Genomic DNA, 21,427 nt, shown 5'->3' with positions numbered 1-21,427 from the left:
GCTCTAGCAAGTAGGGGTTATCAAGAGCTGGGCATCGCTGATTTCAGTTTGCTGACTTGGTTTGTGTACAGCCATTTTCCTCTGAATTTTACTTTGAGTTTTGAGTTCAAACAAAGTTGGAACCTCAAAGCCAAACTCAGCTGCAATTGCCTAGCTTTGGTTGGACACTAAGGGGGGGAAACACTTTTGCCTGGTTTCTGGCCCAAATCATAATTTGATCCAGGTTTGTTGGAAACATTTTTGAAAAAAGTTCATGGATGTTTCAGTGACCACAGCCTGTGTTCCATGTTTGCAATGATATGTGACAGCAGGTGTAGTTTTTGATTTTGTTAGAGCTGTAGTGTTGTTGGGGCCATTGCATTATTGGTTCTCATAGATTTCAGGGATTTTTATTTCCCTTTTCTGGTTTTAATAGTAATGTTACAGTAGCACTTGGGGTACGTGTACACAGCCCAGGGCAGTGAGCCTAACAGCCCAGGTCGACAGACTCAAGCTCACAGGGCTCATGGTACCACTCTAAAACTAGCTGTGCAGACGTTGTGCTTCAGGCTGGAGTTCAGACTCTGAAGCCTAGGGGGTGGGGGTGCTTTCAGAGTCTGAGCCACAGCTTTAAAGCGCTGTCTACACAGCTATTTTTGGTGCGATAGCATGAGCCTCACAAGCCAGAGTCTGTTGATCTGGGCTGGGAGGCTCGATTCAGCGGACTGTGTAGACATATCCTTACAGACTAGGCTGACCACCTTTTCAAACGGCAAAAGGAGGACACATCCTTCCTCCAAACTCCCACACCCTGCTCCTCCTCTTCCCCCTGATGCCCCTCCCCCGGCCAAGTCGAAAGCCAGAGCCAGGCTGTGGTAAGAGCTGTCCAGGCCGCTGTGGGGAGCCCTGGAGCCTCCACCTGCCCTGGGCAGGGTGCTGGGGTACCCGAGAGCAGCCCCTAGCCCATATCTCCATCCCTCGAGGCACGTCATCCAGGACAGGTGGAGGGTCCAGGACTCCCCACCAGCAGCCTGTGCTCCCTGGGCAGCTCTTACTACTGCCTGTCTCCAGCTTCTGGCCTGGCCAGGTGGTGGGGACTTGGGCAGGAGAGAGGAAGAGCAGGGAAGAGGCTGGTGCTGCCCCTGAGCCTTGAGCAGGCACGGAGCAGCGCCGCAGGTAATCTGGGACAAATGTTATCCCAGAGTCATTCAACCCAGGACCAGGATGTGAACTCTGCATTTCGGAACCATCCCGCCCAATTTGAGATGGGCGGTCCCCTATTAGAGATCCCAACTGGGATCAGGGCCTCATTGTATTTTGACACGGTTCAAACACAGGTTGATCAGTAGCTGCACTGATATTTTACTATTTAAATAGGTAAGATAAACAACAGGTCAGGTACTGCGGCCCAGAGACCAACTATGTGATCTGCCTAAGGTCCCAGAAGATATCTGCGGCTGTCAAGGCTGAATCCCACTCTGTCACTCCGAGTGCAGAAGTGGGGACCGCAAGAATTTTAAAAAATTAATACTTGCCACTCCAGGCTTGTATTACACTCCCAAGGTTACAGCTTTTCTCTGACGTTGACTTGGTAAACACTGCCACCATCCAAATGCAACAAAACCCCCTTTGAACCCAGGAAGGAGCACTTGGGAATTCCTCCCTGTGGGGTGCCCTCAAGCCCTTTCACCCACCTCTGGGGAAGAGCTGAGAAAGGAAACAAAGGAAATTAGCTGTTGCCACCAGCTAATCAAACAACATGCACAAACCTCTTAAGACACCAAAAATCCAATTCTGTTCTTAAAAAGGTAAATTTTATTAAAAACAAAAAGAAAGAAAATACATCTGGAACTTAGGCTTTTACTAGATTTTAAAAGAGCAATTCCAAAAATTAAGCACCCAAAATAGCTTTCTTGGGGATTCAGCTTAAAAGTTACAATCAAACAAAAGCATCTGGGGTTAGCACAGAGGAGTCCACAAGCCAATAACAAATAAAAGAAATAACCCTAATCGCATCTAGCTAAACATTCTGATCTACTTACACACTGGAGTTCAGATAAGTAGTTCTAGGCATGATTTGATGACTTATAATTGTTGCCGGCACAGAGTGCCTGAGGACAGCACCAGCGGTTCGTTGCCCGGTGTGCTTCGCTCCAATAAACACACCAAGGTGGAGAAGCAGACAAAGTTTATTTGAGATCTCAAAGCGATGCAAGGAGACAGACACGTCTCAAATCAAGCACACAACTTCAGGCAGCTTTTCTCTTTTTATACATAACTTTAGCTAAGCTGTTTCTATTACCCCCACTACTCCCTCTACTCCCCCTCCCTTCCATTTCCCTGTAGCAGATACACCATGCAGTAGCAATTACATTAAGCAGTTAAGTCATACTTGGCGGCAACCAGTCTAGCTCGTTAGTAACTCTTCTTTGGACCGTTATCTTGTCCTACTTTCTTTGATCTGTTATCTTGCCCCTTAGCCAGGAGCAAGCGGGCCTCATTATTACCTTCTGGTACCGATGTTGCACTGATAACTAGCTATTACACATTCCATTCTTTGCAGCTGGCCTGTTAGGTCGATTAGAGTTCAAACATGGAAGCGCTTTGGGTAATCATGGAATAACTTTGGTTCATTCAGGCCTAGTACAGAAAGGTTTCATTGACACTGTGGTTTTCCACCCTCCTGAGTTACCTAGAGTCATGCCTGATGACACCAACATAATCATACCTGGCTTAGCTGCTTATAGCATGGCTGCTCTGACCCTTCAACCCAGAGAGAACAGACAAAGGGAAAGTTTCTTTCCCAATTTAAAAAAGTTCTACCTTCCCATTGGCTCTTTTGGTCAGGTGCCCCCTTTTTTTCTTTATCTGGGGGACTTTTTAACCCTTTACAGGTAAAGCAAGTAAAGAACAGCTACCAGGAGGGATTTTACAGCTGGCTGGCTGGGTGGGGGTCCATCAAAAGGAGCTACTCTCCCCCTGCCTTTATTTATTACAGCGGCAGAGCCAGAAATTTGAGCCCAGATCTCCAGAGTCCCAGGCCGGTATCTTAACCACAGGATAGTCTTCCTCTCTGGAATATTAAATGAGTGTAAAAAAATCAAAGGAAATTCACCCATGATCATTACAAATACAAAGTATTAATCAGTTTATTTTATTTTAAAGTGGACTAAAAGCAGAATTTCAGCCTCAGCCCTGAACTTACCATCTGTACCTTTTTATGCACACTTATGCACCCTTCAAGTTCAGAGCACGCTCTCCTAGTTCAGAATACAGAGTGTGTAAGGCAGGGGTGGGCAAACTTTTTGGCCCGAGGGCCACATCAGGGTTGCAAAACTGTATGGAGGGCTGAGTAGGGAAGGCTGTGGCTCCCCAAACAGCCTAGCCCCCGCCCCCTCCCACTTCCTGTCCCCCTCAGAACTCCCAACCCATGCAACCCCCTTGCTCCTTGTCCCCTGATTGCCCCCTCCCGGGACCCCCTGCCCCAGCCGCCCCCCAGGGACCTCGCCCCCTGCTCCCCGACTGCCCCGACCCCCTATCCACACCCCCACCCCTTCACAGGCCCCCGGGACTCCCATGCCTATCCAGCCCTCATTCCCTGTCCCCTGACTGCCCTCCCCAAAACCTCCACCCCATCCAACTGCCCCCTGTCCCCTGACTGCCCCCTGGAACCACCCATGTCCCCACCCCCTTAACCATGCCGGAGCCAGCCACGCCGCCACACTGCCTGGCAGGAGCAGTGGGCCAGAGCGCTGGTGGCGCGGCGCTCTGAGGCTGCGGGGGAGGGGCTGGGGGCTAGCCTCCCGGGCCAGGAGCTTGGAGTCCGGGCTGGATGGTCCCATGGGCCGTAGTTTGCCCACCTCTGGTGTAAGGGCTCTCACTGTGCAGGGATCTCAATAGCTACATATAAAGGAATATACTAAGCATGAAGTTTCAAAAATAGAGCTAAATTTCCTTATGGAGCAAAATACAGAAAAAGCAATATTAAAATAGTGTGGTGTTCTCATGTTTTCTTTTTGCAGATCCCATCAGTATGTTTGCCAAAATAATCTAGCAATCGGATCCCCATGGGAAGTCCCTTGTTCCCATCAAGGCCCAAAGATTTCACTGGGACTCTGCCCAGGCGTTAGGATCCGAAGGCAAGATAGGGTCCTAGATATTAACCTCATCAAAATTATTTGGTGACAAAGACATCTCCGATCAGTTTTAGAATATAAGATTAATCTAAGATTGATTTATGTATAAAATAATTATTAGAAGAGGGGCTGGTAGTATCACCTACTTTTAAAGTTACCTGACACTTCCCATTATAAGACCCTGCTTTTAGTTGCTTCTACCTTTGCCATTCTTTGACCATTTGAGCTGAAATTCTCCATGCCAGGCATCTGCCTTTTTTGGGAGAAGTCCAGCCAGGATAGTTGAGCTGGTTCCAAGAACAATGCTAGGGGAAAATACAGTGTTTTACCCATGTTAAAAAATTCTGGCTTTGAAAACCCCATGATTTGGAACAGGGACTTGAATTTGGCCAGGGGTGGCCTTTGGCCATCTCCATGAAAATCTGCCTAAGTCTGGCCAAATTATAAGCCTTTGAAAAATCACACATGCTCAGTAGAGATTTTCACCTCTAGTGCTGGTCCACATAGATGATGACAATCTACTACTGCTATCAGTTACTCCTTTAGCTCAGGTGGCAGAGGTCTGTGTGGTGAATCTAAAGTTTGCAACCCTGCTGATGACTAGTGTGAGTATCAATATGATGCCACATGGTGGAATTTTTTTGTCAGTTTGCTTTTTTAAAAATGTAGGAAATTACACACAAAAAAGCTATGTTAAAAGAACATTAAGATTGCAAAGTCAAGCACTCAATAGTTAGGAAATGCCCCCTTGTGTGTTTGCATTATGACACAGTCTTTAATTCTATGATCACATACTATTTTTTGCACAAGTTAGAGTTGCTCAGGGGATGAATCAGGGTTGTGTAGTGAAGGAGATGGTCTGTAGTACCCCTGGTTCATTTGTTACAGAAGTTGGACGACGTGTAGTGATTGAGGCTGTGAATTGCAGGAAGAGAGAGAAGATGGTCTCATAGTTAAGGCAGCTGAATGCTGTCCCAGAAAACTGGATTCTATCCCTGCCTTTGCCACAGAGTTCCTATGTGATGCTGGACAAGTCATTTAAAGCAGACTTTTCACAGGTGGTCAAATAGAATGTGATTATATAATTCTAGACTGTGGCCATTATTTCCTAGACTACAGACATCTGCCAGCATAGCTATATCAGCCAGGTCCCAGGATATGATAAGGTGTGATTTGTGACCAGCATAGCTGTATCAGAAGAGCACCTGGTGTAGACACAGTAACATCAGCAAAACTGAGCTTTTACCTGTGTAGTTTTTTGGGGGGGAGGGCGGCTGGAATAAGCTATTTTGGCAAAGGCACAGTTTTACTGATATAAACGGCTAGCACACTAGGATCACGTAGTTGGTATAGCTATACCAGCAAACAGGGGTGGCTCTAGGAATTTGGCCGCCCCAAGCAGTCATGCCTGCGGGAGGTGCACCGGAGCCGCGGGACCAGCCGACCTCCCGCAGGCATGACTGCGGAGGGTCCGCTGGTCCCGCGGCTCCAGGGGACCTCCCGCAGCTGCAGAGGGTTCGCTGGTCCCGCGGCTTCGGTGGAGCATCCGCAGTCATGCCTGCGGGAGGTCTGCTGGACCCGCGGCTCCAGTGGACCTCCCGCAGGCATGATTGTGGAAGGTCCGCCGGACCCGCCTGCCGCCCTGGCGGCAAAATGCCGCCCCAAGCACGCGCTTGGCGCGCTGGGGTCTGGATCCGGCCCTGCCAGCAAAGTCTTCCAAGTGTAGGGCTGGCCTCAATCGTAATGCTTATGCACAGTGAGACTAAATTAAGGTTGCATAGGCAACCTTAATATGGCATTTCCTAACTCTTGGCTGCTTGATTTCGCATAATCTTTTAATTTAGTTTTTCTGTATGTAATTTATGAGTGTATGTTATGTATATTTCAGGTAGTATATCTATCTAGCTATCGATCTATCAATCTGTCGAAATAGTATATATGTGTGTGTTCTTTATTGCAGCTCCATCCAGTAGAAAACCAGGGGACCCCCTTGTTATTTCTGATATAAAGAAGGGAAGTGTTGCTCACAGGTGAGATCTTTCAAACTTTCAGAGAAAGTCTGTTGCCTTCAGCTTGTGCCCCATGTAACTTCTGTGCACATAGAAACTCCCTTTCAAGAGTTCTATGCTCTGTTAAGTTTCCAAATCAATTGAATCATTTTACTGGAGGAATAAATAATGTTTTTAATCTCCATTAATTAAAACTAATGATTGTCATCCAAAACCAAGATGAAAAAGATGTATTAATTTTTTAAAAAAATAATTAAAAATCAATTTGAATGGTACATGAGAGTTAATACTACTTCAACTAGCATATTTATACGTTACTAATTAATCATGTAACGTTCATTTATTAACAGAACTGGAACGTTAGAACTTGGTGATAAACTGCTTGCCATAGATAACATTCGACTGGACAACTGCTCCATGGAAGATGCTGTTCAGATCCTTAAACACTGTGAGGACCTTGTAAAACTAAAGATCCGCAAAGATGAAGATAACTCCGGTATGAATGGTGACGTAGTTACATGCACTTTCATGTCTTTTGGAGCATAGGATTATTATTGTGTTTGTAGAGTGCAGTTAAAAATGTGTTAAATTTGGCTTATATTTATTAATGTCAGTTAAAAATGTTCAGAATAACCGTCTAAAATTGTCTCCATGGCTATATTATTTACAGGAGTTTTGCAGTAGTAGAAGTTACTCTGTATTCCAAGGAGATATTTTCCCTCTCAGATGTAGTCACATAATGTTGATTTTGCCCTTATGTGACCATGTAAGTCTTCCCTGTTCCAAGGACCGGAGACACACAAAGCGGAATCCTGATTTAGGGTCTGATCCTGCAAGATGCTGAGCATTCTGGCCCAGATCCACAAAGGTTCTTAGGAACCTAAATCCCAGTTTTAGGCACTGCTGCGATCCACAAATCTTCCACTCGGCTGCCACTAAACACTGTAGGTGTCTAAACTTGGCACTGAAATGTTCAGCATAAAAGTTCTCTAGATTCCTATGTTTTTGCCTCTGGGCATGCACACTGCTGCCTCACTCTAGACGCCTGGATGCCTACCTGTCACCTGAGGCCCAAAGCGACCCACGAATCAGGAGAAGATAAGTGAAGCAGTGCCTGTCTCGGCTATGGGACTCAGAAGCTGCCTACCAGATTGAGTCCCATTCAAAGTTTAGCTGGAGGAGGAGGTGGTAGAGCAAGAGGTGCCTACTGTATGACTTTTAGCCCAGTGGTTAGAGCACTCACCTGCAATGTGGGAAATCCAGGTTCAAGTCCCCTCTGCTTCAGGAGGAGAAAGGGGTTGAACTAGGCATCTCTCACCTGTCAGGAGAGTGTCATTGGAGAGTCATTAACTACTAATTTAGCCAAAGTGGAACAACCTCAACAGGAGTGAGAGCGGGACTCCCACATCGGACTATCCCATAGCCCAGTGGTTAGAGCACCCTCCTGAATGGTGGGAGACCCCAGTTCCAAACCCATTCTGCCCCAGGCAGAGGGAGGAGTTCAACCTCATCAGGGGAGTGCTCTAACCACTGGTCTAAAAGTTACAAGGTGGGTGGTGGTGGTGCTACCATCACCACCTCATGTTCCTCTTCTTCCCCCCATTTTGTGTGGAGTGAGGCAGGCACCTAACTCATCCTCACAAGAAATTACTTAGGCGCCTAAACCACCTGACTTCAGGACAGGGGTCCCCAGCTGTGGAACACTAGCTGCCTCCCTGCAGCCTGGACTTAGGCGCCATCCCCAGGAGAAGAGAGGGCTTAGGACACACCCCTTTCCTTGGCATCTCCTGCTTGCTCCCCGCCTAGCATGCTGGCTTTTGTGGGTCATGTTCATAGGTACCTATCTCTGCCCATGCATTGTTTAGGGAGCCTAGGTTCCTAACTTGGCTTTGTGGATCACAGTGTTGTTCCTGCAGCAAAGAGTCTCGTGGCACCTTATAGACTAACAGACATTTTGGAGCATGAGCTTTTGTGGGTGAATACCCACTTCATCGGATGCATGTAGTGGAAATTTCCAGGGGCAGATATATATATGCAAGCAAGAAGCAGGCTAGAGATAACAAGGTTAGTTCAATCAGGGAGGATGAGGCCCTCTTCTAGCAGTTGAGGTGTGAAAACCAAGGAAGGAGAAACTGGTTCTGTAATTGGCAAGCCATTCACAGTCTTTGTTTAATCCTGAGCTGATGGTGTCAAATTTGCAGATGAACTGAAGCTCAGCAGTTTCTCTTTGAAGTCTGGTCCTGAAGTTTTTTTGCTGCAGGATGGCCACCTTAAGATCTGTTATTGTGTGGCCAGGAAGGTTGAAGTGTTCTCCTACAGGTTTTTGTATATTGCCATTCCTAATATCTGATTTGTGTCCATTTATCCTTTTCCTGTAGGTGCCTGAAAGGTATTGCAGTGCTTGGCATCATGACACAATGCCTTAGTGCCTTTGTTGATCAGGCCTATGACCCTGATCCAGCAAAGTACTTAAACCCATGCCTAACTTTAAGCACGTAAATTTGACTTAAGCAGGTCTACTCACACACTTATAGTTAAGCCTGTATTTAAGTGCTTTGCTGGATTGGGAACAGAGTGCTTAGCACATTGAAGGATCAGCCCCTAAGGGTGAATTGGGGCAAAAACTATTTTGCACACTATGTCAATTACTACATCCAGATCCATAAATCAGCAAACTTTCCAAATCATATATTCATGGAAGCAAATCTCAATCTTGTTGAGAATAGAGTGAGTTCTGCTACGCATTTTAATGCCAAAGCAGGTCAGTCCAATTATAGTTATTTTTACTAATTATTTGTATTTTGGTAGCACCCAGAGGAGCCACAGTCCTGGACCCCATTATGCAATGTACTGTACAAACACCTAACAAAAACATGCTCCCTGTTCCAACATCTTGCAATCTAAGTAGCTAAATCTAAATTATATGTTATAACTGACTAAAACTAGCACCCCACACACTATAATGTTCTTGTCCTGTATCTGAATGCCAGCAAGGAAGTTCTTAAATTCTTTTCTACCGCTGAAAACAGCGAAGAAATTACTTCTGGTCCGATCAGTATTAATGAAGGGCAAACCCAGCAGCACCTGCAGAAACTGGCTTTTGAAAAGTAACTTTGGATCCAGCGAGCTAAATGATCACTAAAACTGAATTCTGTCCTACAATATATGGTGATTAGGCTCATAGGGCTGAGGATGTGGAATTAGTTAAACATATTCAGTACATCCTCAGACATCCTAATGTGGGAGGGGGAGGGATTGGCATGGCTAATTCATGTCAGATAGTTATGGAAATAAAGGCTCATGTGGCCCAAAGAGACACCTACCTGACACCTCTTTTACAGAGCTCAGTGAAACAGCTAATGGAAGAAAGGCAGGAAACTGCAACCATTGTAGGCAGGTGATTAGGGGCACGAGTTTCCATTCAACAATGAGAAATGGAAGAACTCTCCCCGCACAAGTAACTTGTGTTTTTTACAGGTCAGAAACTAGAGCGGGTCAGAAATTTTTTGACAAAATGTTTTTTCCTTCAGAAAATGCCGATTCATTGACACTAAAACTGTTTACTGAAATGTATCATTTTCGACAAAACTTCCTTTGGGGAGATTTCTTGTGTCCAGGATGGAATTTCTGGTCACAACAAAAGGGGTGGGGACACACCAGAATAACCAGTATTACAATGGTCAAGCCCCTGTACTGTCTGATTCAGAGCAGCAACTTGAATCTGGGCCTCTCACATCCCCGATGAGTGCCCTAACCACCAGACTGTTCTGGGGTGGGTCAGTCTGTCTCTCACCCCTCTCTGGTAAGGTCTCTGTTTTGTCCTGATGCAGAATGGGAAAAATATTGGAAATCTCAAAAATTTTCACAAGACAGGAAAACTGTTTCCCACCTAGTTCTATTTATAACAGCGCTGGATCCTGTCTCCTACCTTCCTCCTATCTGTTCTCCTATTTTCCCTCTCCAGTCAAAAGTGTAGGTTACTAGCAGCCTGTGCAATACCAATGTGGGATGCAATTGGAATCTAAAATAAGAAATACTGGAAGAGCAGGAGTCAATTGTAGATGTTCCCCTCTCAACTCTAAACATCTCTGCAACTCTCAGGTGTGGTGTTGTCTCAGAACAAACCTAGGAATTTTGCTGTTGATTTCATTGAAGCCAAGATTTCACCCTAGGTCTGCTCAGAAGCAGCATATGTGGCCTTCTGGGAGTTGTGCGCCCTGGTAGATGGTGTATATTTTAGTCTGAATAGGACCCTTACTTACTAAGTAACTTTTGCAAATGAATGTTTCTTAATTTTATGACTAAATTAATATGATACCTAGAATATAATCAAGAATAATTTATTGTATCTACAAATTAAATTGTCTTACTGCATGACTAACAAATATGATTAGTAAGTTTTAATTAATCTGTTATCTACTCTGTGTAACCAAATCTATTCAAATTTAGGTACAAAGACAGATTGTAGACATAGTGAACATAATTTTCTAGACAGATTATACTAAAAAAAAATTGAATGAGTTCCAGTCTGTATATGTTGTGATTAACAATTTTAAAAAGCAGCTTTCAATCAATATCCCAAGAAATCAAAAAGAAACATTATGAAAAATGGTGGCCAAAGGTAAAACAAAACAAAATACACATCTTAATTGAAATTAATTAATTTTAACTAAGCATATTTTTACTTATACATATTTAATTATTTTTTCTCAACTAGGGCTGCATGGAACAACAGTGTTCCTTTAAACTCAATAAAATTGATCATTAATTAGAAGTTCCCTAAGAGAAATGCAGCTTGATGTTTATAGATGAGTAGGCATAGAGCACTCTAAAATGATTTCTATACCACAGTGTAACATAGAGAGCATGTCTATATGGGGACTTCCAGGAAAAATAGTCTGAGTGAACTAAACATGTTAATTTGAAGAGGACTAGTTAAACCTCATTAAATCTCTGTGCTGATGCTGTTATTCAGAATTAAAGTGGCCTTATTTCAATTTAACTTAATTCATTTTGGAAGTGAACTAAACTAAACCGAAGTTGGAATTGGAAGGCCTCTTTAATTCGTAATAAGGGTGTTCACAGGGGATTTTAATGTGATTTAACTCATGTACTTCAAATTCAGAATTTTGTTCATTCAGATTAACTTTCCTGGATGTCGCTGCATAAAGAAGCCCTACAATTTTTAATGATTATTTTTAAATTCTTTTGTTGCTCCATCCTTCATTTCTGTGGTGTTGTTGGGTTGTTTTTTCTCCTCTTCTTCCTTGTAAGGTTGTTTTTAATCATCTTTTTGCAAATTATTTTTACCCTCTTTGTTCCCCATACAGTTTTTCTCCTTCCAATTTGCATTCTCTTTCCCTTTCATTTGGTTACTTTTTCTTTGTATGCATTATTATACCTTCATCTTGGTTTTATTTAAACCTTTCACTCTTCTGTTTGTCTTTATCCTGCCTTTTCTCCTATCCCTTACTTCTTCAAACAAAACAAAATGTTTACCTGCCTTCTGCCACCCTCCTCAAAGCGAACTCAAGTGGTGAGGTCATTAGTGAAGTGATCCATGCTAATAGGGCTCTGCAGTTGTGTTTCTGCTTCACACTCCAGTCTGTTTTTAGCTAATATCATTTTCAGGAATGGAGACTAGCACGTATAGCAGAGATAGTGCAACATTAACAGTATTCTTGCCAGCAAGTTAAAGAAGTATGGGCTGGATGAATGGGCTATAAGTTGAATAGAAAGCTGGCTAGATCATCGGGCTCGATGGGTAGTGATCAATGGCTCCATATCTAGTTGGCAGCCGGTATCAAGCAGAGTGCCCCAAGGGTCGGTCCCGGGGCCGGTTTTGTTTAATATCTACATTAATGATCTGGAGGATGGTGTGGACTGCACCCTCAGCAAGTTTGCAGATGACACTAAACTGGGAGGAGTGGTAGATACGCTGGAGGATAGGAATAGGATACAGAGGAACCTAGACAAATTTAGAGGATTGGGCCAAAAGAAACCTGATGAGGTTCAACAAGGACAAGTGCAGAGTCCTGCACTTAGAATGGAAGAATCCCATGCACTGCTACAGACTAGGGACCGAGTGGCTAGGCAGCAGTTCTGCAGAAAAGGACCTAAGGGTTACAGTGGACGAGGAGCTGGATATGAGTCTACAGTGTGCCCTTATTGCCAAGAAGGCTAATGAGGAGTATTGCCAGCAGATCGAGGGACGTGATCATTCGCCTCTATTCGGCATTGGTGAGGCCTCATAGAATCATAGAATATCAGGGTTGGAAGAGACCTGAGGAGGTCATCTAGTCCAAACCCCTGCTCAAAGAAGGACCAATCCCCATCTGGAGTATTGTGTCCAGCAGAAGGATCTGGAAAAGAGGGATGTGGAAAAATTGGAGAGTCCAGCAGAAGGCAACAAAAATGATTAGGGGGCTGGAGCACATGACTTATGAGGAGAGCCTGAGGGAATGGGGATTATTTAGTCTGCAGAAGAGACTAAAGCTGCAGAAGAGCTGCTTTCAACTACTTGAAAGGGGGTTCCAAAGAGGATGGATCTAGACTGTTCTCAGTGGTAGCAGATGACAGAACAAGGAGTAATGGTCTCAAGTTGCAGTGGGGGAGGTTTAGGTTTGATATTAGGAAAAACTTTTTGACTAGGAGGGTGGTGAAGCACTGGAATGGGTTACCTAGGGAGGTGGTGGAATCTCCTTCCTTAGAGGTTTTTAAGGTCAGGCTTGACAAGGCCCTGGCTGGGATGATTTAGTCGGGGATTGGTCCTGCTTTGAGCAGAGGGTTGGATTAGATGACCTCCTGAGGTCCCTTCCAACCCTGATATTCTATGATTGATTAAGTCACTACAGTACTTGTAATAATTCTTTGATTCTGCATTTGATACAAGTTGCATCAGTAGGTGAGAGACAACAAGGGGAAATTTCACCAAGCTTAAGGAAATTCTAATATGTTTAGATCTAATTTGATTCAGCATCTTTACCATGGGATAACATACACACCTGAGTCCAAGAAATTATACTAGTTTTTTCCTGCCAACTTTTCACCCTGAAGTTTGTCATCACTTTTATTGACCTGAACCTGCAACCCTGAAAAGTCTTTACAAATCTAGTTCTTCCATTTGGCAGCAAAACCAGCTATCATTATGAATTCAGGCCATATACTTTTCATGTTGTTAAATAGTCAGAACTCAAGTTGTCTGAAAGTAACATTAACGATAAGTAATGCTGCAATTTTAAATCTGTTCTGCTATGTCATTAATTTTCTTAAGTAGAGCTGAGCAAAACAAACAGGTAATAGACTGGTCTCCTTTCTTATCATCCCCTAATAGTTGTAAACCTTCTGTAGGAATGCAGACACTGGTTATCATATGATTAATGTCTGCTTACTCTTGCACTACACCTCACTATTGATACATGGACATTACAGTATTTTGTCAACACCCAGTAAATACCAACTACTGCATTTTCAGTTTGACCCATCATTTGCTAGTTATTTTTTTAACAATACGGTTCATCTTCTTTATTGAAGTTCTACGTTTATGTAGCTCTTTCAAGCCTGGGATCTCTAAGCATTTTGCCAACATTCTGCAAATGAGTCTGCAGCCCTTCCTTTCTGTTAAAGTGGCAACAGTTTTGTGCAAACTCATCACATGACCATTGATCACTTCCAGCTGGATCTCAGGTGTTATTTATTTGTCTGTGATGGTGACTTTCTGGAAATCAGGTGGCAAGAAAAATGCATCCAATAGAAGATGTGAGAGGGCCAGAACCCATTTAACAGGTGTCCCAGCCAGGAATCAAATGTTTATGCTAGATCTGAAAGTCATATATACCAGCAGTGATTCTTTGCTGAATACATTACTAATTCTTTTCTCAACACAAGCCTTTGCTTTGATTTGATGATATAAATATTGTTTGTTTAAATCTATAGCAGGAAGCTAGATAGAAGGGAACTGATGAAGATTCTAGACAGTAGCTTTAAAGCGAAGCAGAGGCACAGAACAGCTTTAAAGAAAATATCATTTCCCTTATTCTAACACAGTGCATTGTTCAGTGTTAGAAGAAAGCTACTCTCTCCATGGACCTTTGCCATGACACATGATACTACCTTCTTTATTTTAAAACTTTATGATTTAAATGAGCAGAACATTTAAAAACTCTAGCCTGTCACGGTTTAGTTCTGGTAATGTTTGCTGAATATGCACCTTAAGGGTTATCAGCGCCTACTGAGCCATTTCAAAATGTCATTACCCACAGATCTGAGAATGCGTGCCTGACAGGCCAAACACACTAGGTGAATACCAATATCATAAACGAGAGCAAGTGAGCATTTGTTATTTTGGTTTTAGGATAATCTGACCTTTTAAGATTTAAAAATTTTATCTCACAAATTATAAGCAGTACAGTTGATTGCTCTCTTGCTGTGACACTTTTTGGGTAATGTGTAGAGAACTCCATTTTTGGTCACTCATTAACATTTTCCTCTTCATTCTGTGATTATTGTGTGCTCAGACAAACAAACAAGATGTCATACAAATGATTTCATGAAAATGACCCCAGTCAATTTATTGTTTGGCTTGATGTCTGTTGATACATAGATGCCAGGAATTATTTTTAATTATATCAATAGTTGAGACTCAAAACATGCCCTTCAAAAACATTGACCTAATATCAGATTTTTCTTTTAAAAATAAATAGATGAATAAAGACTGCTCAACTCAAGGAAATGTTTGGTCAACTGAGACTGTGATGACCTCAAACTTCTCCCTCCTCACAACTGCTCCCTGTTTTAACCCCCCTACTGTGTCCTCCAATTAACAGAAACATTGTCTTGGCCTTCCCCACAGCAAAGTGTCTCCTCCCTACCAATTACATTTGTATAGAAAACATACACATAAAGATTTTAAAACGTAAGGATCAAATCCTGGTTCCACTGAAGTGAATGGGAGATCCGCCATTTACTTCAATGGGACTGGCTTTTGGCCATAAAAGCAAAATAAATGAGCGATTCTCTTATTTTTGTTTTATGAAATAAGCCAGTGGAATAATGAATAAAAATTGTATCTGAACTGTAATCCTTTGAGGATACTCTGTCTGATTTCCAGTCACTTGTCTGAATGTATTATTCTTTTCATTCCTTCTTTCATAAGAAACCAATTGCGTCCTCTTGGCATTTATTGCAGATGAACAGGAGAGTTCTGGAGCAATTATTTACACTGTAGAGCTCAAGCGTTATGGTGGTCCACTTGGGATCACAATTTCTGGTACTGAAGAGCCCTTTGATCCAATAATCATCTCAAGTCTTACTAAAGGCGGACTCGCTGAAAGGTAAATTGGAAACAATTATTATTATGACTTCCGTTTACGAAGTTCATTTCTTCCTTCATTCACATGGACATACTAATTTTTTCTTGCTTAGGAATGTGTTGATTTTCCCAACATCTATGAAAAAAGATAAACTAACCATTGTTTAGTCTTTGTTGTTGTTTTATGTTTCCTGTGGTTTTTTCCAAGCTCAGCAGCATCATGGATATTTTATCAGGATGTTATTGAACCTACAGCATGATTTTCTTACAGTGTTAAGGATTGCTGACCTTGTTGTAAATCACCTAAGAAAGCTCCGCCGGCCAAACTCCTCCATCACATGAAGATTTTATGAACTCCTTTTGAAAAGATGGCAGTGGAATAGCTAAAAGACTGTGTGTGTGTGTGTGTGTGTGCACATGCGCACAAATATAAAATGCACATATATGCACACACAGATTGTGTATATACATATATACTGTACATGCATACAATACACATTCTGCATTTTTGTGTGTGTTTTTACACAAACATGTGGTGGCACCCTTAAAAGCTTGGAAATTACATTAGATAACATTAATTAAGGATGTTAAACATTCCCTACAGTAAGTGCTGTATAGAAAATAATGCAAATATTGAAGTTACCTTATCTATTTATTTCAGGGAAATTTTGCATGTGTTTAAGGGTAGTTACTATAGGTAAGTGTGTGTGTATTATATCCAGAGCAATAAATTTTATATATATATATGTGTGTGTCTGTGTGTGTGTACACACATACACACACACAAGCAATAAATTCACTGAACAAGCCAGTCTCCAGTAATAGAGTACTTATTTTTAATGCAAGTTATAAATTTACTATTTTGTAAGAGCAATATTAATAGTTTATGGAGATATTATTTGTTTGACACTGTTCAAATCCATAACCATCTTGTGGATGTTAAGAACCTGTATGAAATGAGTGGGTGATTTTAGGCCAAGATTTTAAAAAGTGAGTAGTGATTTCAGTGCCTAACTTGAGATACCGGAACAGAACCTGAGTTTTAGAAAAGTCTGAACACCCACACTCTGAATATCAGGCCCCTTTAAGGTGTCCCAAGTTGGGCACCCAAATCACTGGTCACTTTTCAAAATTTTGGCCTTAGGTCCTGATGGGGAGGTGTCCACTACATATAGTCATTGCAGCTGACGCCTTTGCTGGCCATCTTAAACAGAGAGGCCAAGAACTGAATGAACCAGAAAAGCAAATATATACATGGGGAATGAACCAGGTGCATTGACACACAAAATGTATCTTCTCATCACTTGAGGTGATTCCTACAGAACAGGCATATTGGTGCAACAGTGAGTGGTTGTTCATGCTACCACTGCACTTGCTGTATCTGTCCTGTGATTATGAGACTTCAGTTTCCAGTGCTGTCAGTGGTACTTCTGTAAACATTAAATTTACTTTAAAGTTACTGAAGTATTTTAGGTTTTTTAACAAATGAGCACCACTCAGGCTCCTTATATGATCAGTTCACCCACATTTTGCCACAGCAAAGGAGACAGAAATCTTCATTGCTGTGCATTATCTCTGCTGCTGGCACTGCAGCAGAGGTAACTTAATTTACACATCCTTAGTGGCAAATGTACTGATTAAAAGTAGTTCCAGTAATAATACTTTACATGTGAAATTAAAAGAAACAATTGAAAATACACTCACATGACTCAAAATATGTGAAGAAATTGGCTTTGCTATTTTTTCTGTTGATCTTTTCAGTGTTTTATTTCTGATACTTTAGGACAGGTGCAATTCACATAGGAGACCGCATCCTAGCAATAAATAGCAGCAGTCTGAAAGGAAAACCTTTGAGTGAAGCCATACATTTGTTACAGATGGCAGGAGAGACTGTCACCTTGAAAATCAAGAAGCAGACAGATGGTGAGTATGGCTAGAGTCACATTTATGCTCTTGAACCAGTGTATTTCTACACCTTAAACATTTGAACATGTATGTGCCAGGGGAAATTTCTTGTCCATAATGAAAGGGAGGGGAAGTATCTTTTTAGGTACAAAGACGCTATAATCATGTTTGATTTTAAACCCTATTCAGCTGCAAGCCCCAAGAAATTTTCCATTTCTGGTCACTTAAGTGAGCTGAGTGATGCTGAAGATGAAACCTCTTCTACACAGAAACCAAGCAAACTATCGGACATTTATTCTACTACAGTTCCAAGCGTGGACAGTGCAGTAGAATCATGGGATGGTTCTGGTATTGATACCAGCTTTGGAAGCCAAGGTACAAGCAACAGTTTCAATCACTACTTAGTACAGAAGTGATTAGATGTATGAATCACGGTTCTCCACATTAAAGAAAATCCTACCCACCAACTTTCAACTTTGTACTTCACAGTGTGCACATGTCTCATTACGAACACACACCTTGGTATCTGGTGTTATTTCTTAGACTCAGGAGGCCTTGAGTTCATTCTTTCATAACATTGTGATGGGTTATGAGGCATTTATCAATATATTAACAGGCTTGCATTAGCTTTACAAATGTCTGAATGGCCCAATCCATAGTTCCTCCACACTAAAGGAGCTTATCCTTCAAGATTAGATTAATACAAGACACAGAACACATTGAGCATCTGAGGCCCATTCTCATTGGTTTTTAAGCTGACTACAATGAAGATTTATTGTAAACTGCTGAAGGGGAACACGAGAGATCATTCCGTGATTTGTTACTCTTTTGTTTCTTCTTCATTCCCATGACATTAGACTCAAACTTTTAGCCCTCAAAGTAATCACTATGTTTAAAGAGATTATTTAATTAAGGAAATAACAGGCTTCTTATTACCTTCAAACTTCTATAGCTAGATTTGACTGTTTATTTAATAGTACTTTTTAAATAATTCATGTGAAGTATGTAAGATAAGATGTAAGTTTTTTGGGCTATAGAAAATGTAGGCGGTTCTTAATTACTCTGAATTACACAAGAACAAAGAGGCTTCCAAACATCTTCATATGTTTTCTTTGACTGTCTTTTAAATCATTATTTCTGTACTACCACTGGTGTGCACAGTACATCTTTACACAGACAGATCACCTAACCCAGAGAGATTTTTCTTCCTCCCCCTCATTTCATTAAATTGTTCAGTTGTGTCTTCATCTACATGTCTGTCAAGGCTTTCTGGGGCATGGGCTGTCAGATCGGTTGGTCTGCTGTGTTTTACCCCCAGACAGAGAATTGGGACAGACTTTGGCCCAATACATTGCCTTGATAGACTGAAATTCTTTGCTGATCACTTTAACTGCTTATATATAATTAATATATGTCTGGCTCACTGAAGCACTTGTCATTTTCTCTCTGGCAATCTTCCTTTCAAGCCTGTCTAATAATATTAGAGCAAGAAGTAGCTGGTGTCACTACTGATTACTGTTTTTTTTGTATTTAGTTTTTAAGTATTTTTTGGTCTTATTGTGCATATCCTGGCAGTAACTCTCTGTTGTATGAAAGGGTCTCTCAGCATTAGATCATAACCCCTCTTTTCTGTGTTTTGGGGTTAATTTATTATTATATTTACATTTTCTTTGGCCTAAAATAAGATTCTCGTACTTGAGCCGAGATATTAAATTGACTTCACTGGAGTTACTGCAGAGATTAATTTGACCCATTTGTATCTTTCCCCTCCCTCTTTCTGCCTCCCCCCCCACCACCACCACTTTGATCTAATTAATAGAATAAATAATTTTATATTTTCGTTATATTTTCTGATAATTTTAAGGGAATATAGTGCTATGAAAGTTGCTAGATTGACAACTCTGTTTCCTTTTTGAGCTGATCTGGAGTGAATCCTCTTTTTACTTACAGAACAGGTTCAGAGCAGGCAGTGACAGTGTAAACTTCCCTGTGCTGCCCCACCAATGTGCTCAGATTTAGTCCTGAAGGAAGACGAGAGCTTAGTTCAGACTCCATGACCAAGAGGCCTTGTCCTCTCTGCTGAGATTGCCAAAAACGGTTCCGGAGATGGAATAAATGAAGGAATCGCAACAATTCTCTGATTAGACTTGTCAGTACTAGGAGAATGCTTGTCGCCTGTGAAAGGGGGACTTTTGTTGCCACAGTGATTATCTCTTTGTCAAATAGGGTGACCAGATGTCCCCATTTAATAGGGACAGTCCTGATTTTTGGGTCTTTTTCTTATATAGGATCCTATTACCTCCCACCCCCGTCCCGATTTTTCACATTTGCTGTCTGGTCATCCTATTGTCAAGAGGCTGATCAACAACTATATATGATTCACCTTCTTAACCTAATAACTGCAAGCAAATCTCCTCCATCTGCCTTAAAAATACTGTCCCACTCTTGCATCAGTATAGCTCATGTCTCTTAAACAGCCTGAGTCGTTATCAAGTTGTGTCTTACTATGAATATTCTCTTATTTTGGTACTAACCCCCCCCCTTTCTATATTAAATTCCATTCTAGCCTGGCCTGTCACTTCTGAGTTTGGCTCCCTTTCCAAACCTTTCTTGGCATAAATATAAACTAAGCAAATTCAGGAGTCTTGGAAACCTTCTTGTAGCACCACCAGAAAATGTTTTCTCTTATTTGTTATACTGATTTAGTGCTGGTGGCAGTGTTTCTCCCCACAGATGGATTGACACTATATTTAGGACCATTGGCTGATGTGCCAGCATAGGGTAGCTAGAGCATTCTCTACATAGCAATCCATAACACACAAGCTCTCACAAGCAAAACCCTTGTCCAGAACAGCATCTGGGTGCATTAATGCCGGCCATTCAGCCAGCAGAGTAATGGAGTAACTCCATAGCTACGCTGTTTTGAGGGAGGTGATTCCAGACAGATTCAAGGAAGTGAACTGCTCCTGTTTATTGGTAACCGATAAACGGAGCTTCTCAACAAAAGTGTGTGTGGAAAAGTTCCTCGTACAGTGGTTAAAAAGGAAAATGTAAAGGGTCAGTGCAGTGCACCAAACAGACACATGTGGTTTCATTCCTGGCTCAATAGATTCTGCTTATTAGCAACCGCTTGGTTGCCAGCAAAACATTGCCATTATCCAGCAGTTGCCAATAAGCAGAAGGCAGGTTTGGGAGGCAGCAGCCAGGGAAGGAAGTGCTTGGACATGTCATTCCTGACTGCAGCCCTGCAAACCTGCCTGCCTGCAGGACAGCAGCAGGGAGGGGAACTGCAGCTCTTTACAGTGAGTGGGGCCACTGGGGATCCATAGGGCTGAACTGGATCTTGCCCGCTGCTCTCTAGGGTTTGAGTCTTGCTTCCTACCCTGTATGCAGTCGCCCCCACCCCCAGCAGCTTGCAGACTGGAGAGGTCAGAGAGAGGTACCATGCAGCTCTGACATCTGGGTTGGAGCCTTACTCCCCACTAGTGCCCTGTCCACAGCGCACAGCCCCTTACCTCCTGTGTGGTCTCTGTGCGCAGGCAGGTTTGCCAGGCTGCCACCCCAGAAGGACGTGCTGGGACAGACCAAGCACTGGCTGCAGGTAGGTTTGTGGGGCTGCCCCCAGGGAAGGCACATTCCAGCACTTCCTTCCCTGCCTGCAGCCTCACAAACCTGCCTGCAGGTGGGGCCTTTCTTAAAAAAAAAAAATCGCTAATGCCGTGGCATGCCATTGCCAATATCCAAATCCCATTAACATGATATTAATGGGAGGGGACTGGTTCCCAGCGCAGTGCTGACATTAACTGGAAGTTGCTTAATATCAAGGATTTTTATTAGAATCTACTGTACCAGGTGTTCACCATCACCATTCCTTAGATGCTGTAGGGATGTGTTGGGTCATTGCACAGGGTTCTTCATATTTGGAATGCAGCCCACATTAAATTAAATAAGAAAAGTTTCACTGAAATAATGTTAAGACATTCCAGCACATATAGGACTGAATTCTCTAGACTGCACAAGCAGCACACGATGAACCTCAAGTGTCTGGAGATGGCCAGTGGAGAAATACTGGAGATGGCCAGTGGAGA

At 42.4% G+C, this 21,427-nt stretch overlaps 1 protein-coding gene across 5 annotated transcripts in view; it reads left to right on the top strand.

Moving 5' to 3' along the window:
* Positions 1-21,427, top strand: part of GRIP1 (glutamate receptor interacting protein 1) — a 564,392-nt gene that overhangs the window by 513,668 nt on the left and 29,297 nt on the right. For 3 of the 5 annotated variants that reach the window (XM_044978400.1, XM_044978377.1, XM_044978370.1), the window contains exons 15-19: positions 6,076-6,145; positions 6,475-6,629; positions 15,279-15,456; positions 17,218-17,357; positions 17,529-17,714. In XM_044978400.1, coding sequence (XP_044834335.1) covers positions 6,076-6,145; positions 6,475-6,629; positions 15,279-15,456; positions 17,218-17,357; positions 17,529-17,714 — 729 coding nt within the window. The remainder of the gene's footprint in view (positions 1-6,075; positions 6,146-6,474; positions 6,630-15,278; positions 15,457-17,217; positions 17,358-17,528; positions 17,715-21,427) is intronic. The other 2 variants (XM_044978391.1, XM_044978383.1) reach the window with 2 other exon arrangements.

The sequence above is a fragment of the Mauremys mutica genome, chromosome 1, assembly GCF_020497125.1.
Source record: "Mauremys mutica isolate MM-2020 ecotype Southern chromosome 1, ASM2049712v1, whole genome shotgun sequence".
In the NCBI taxonomy this organism is placed as follows: Eukaryota; Metazoa; Chordata; order Testudines; family Geoemydidae; genus Mauremys; species Mauremys mutica.
This window is presented reverse-complemented; position numbering and strand designations above follow the sequence as displayed.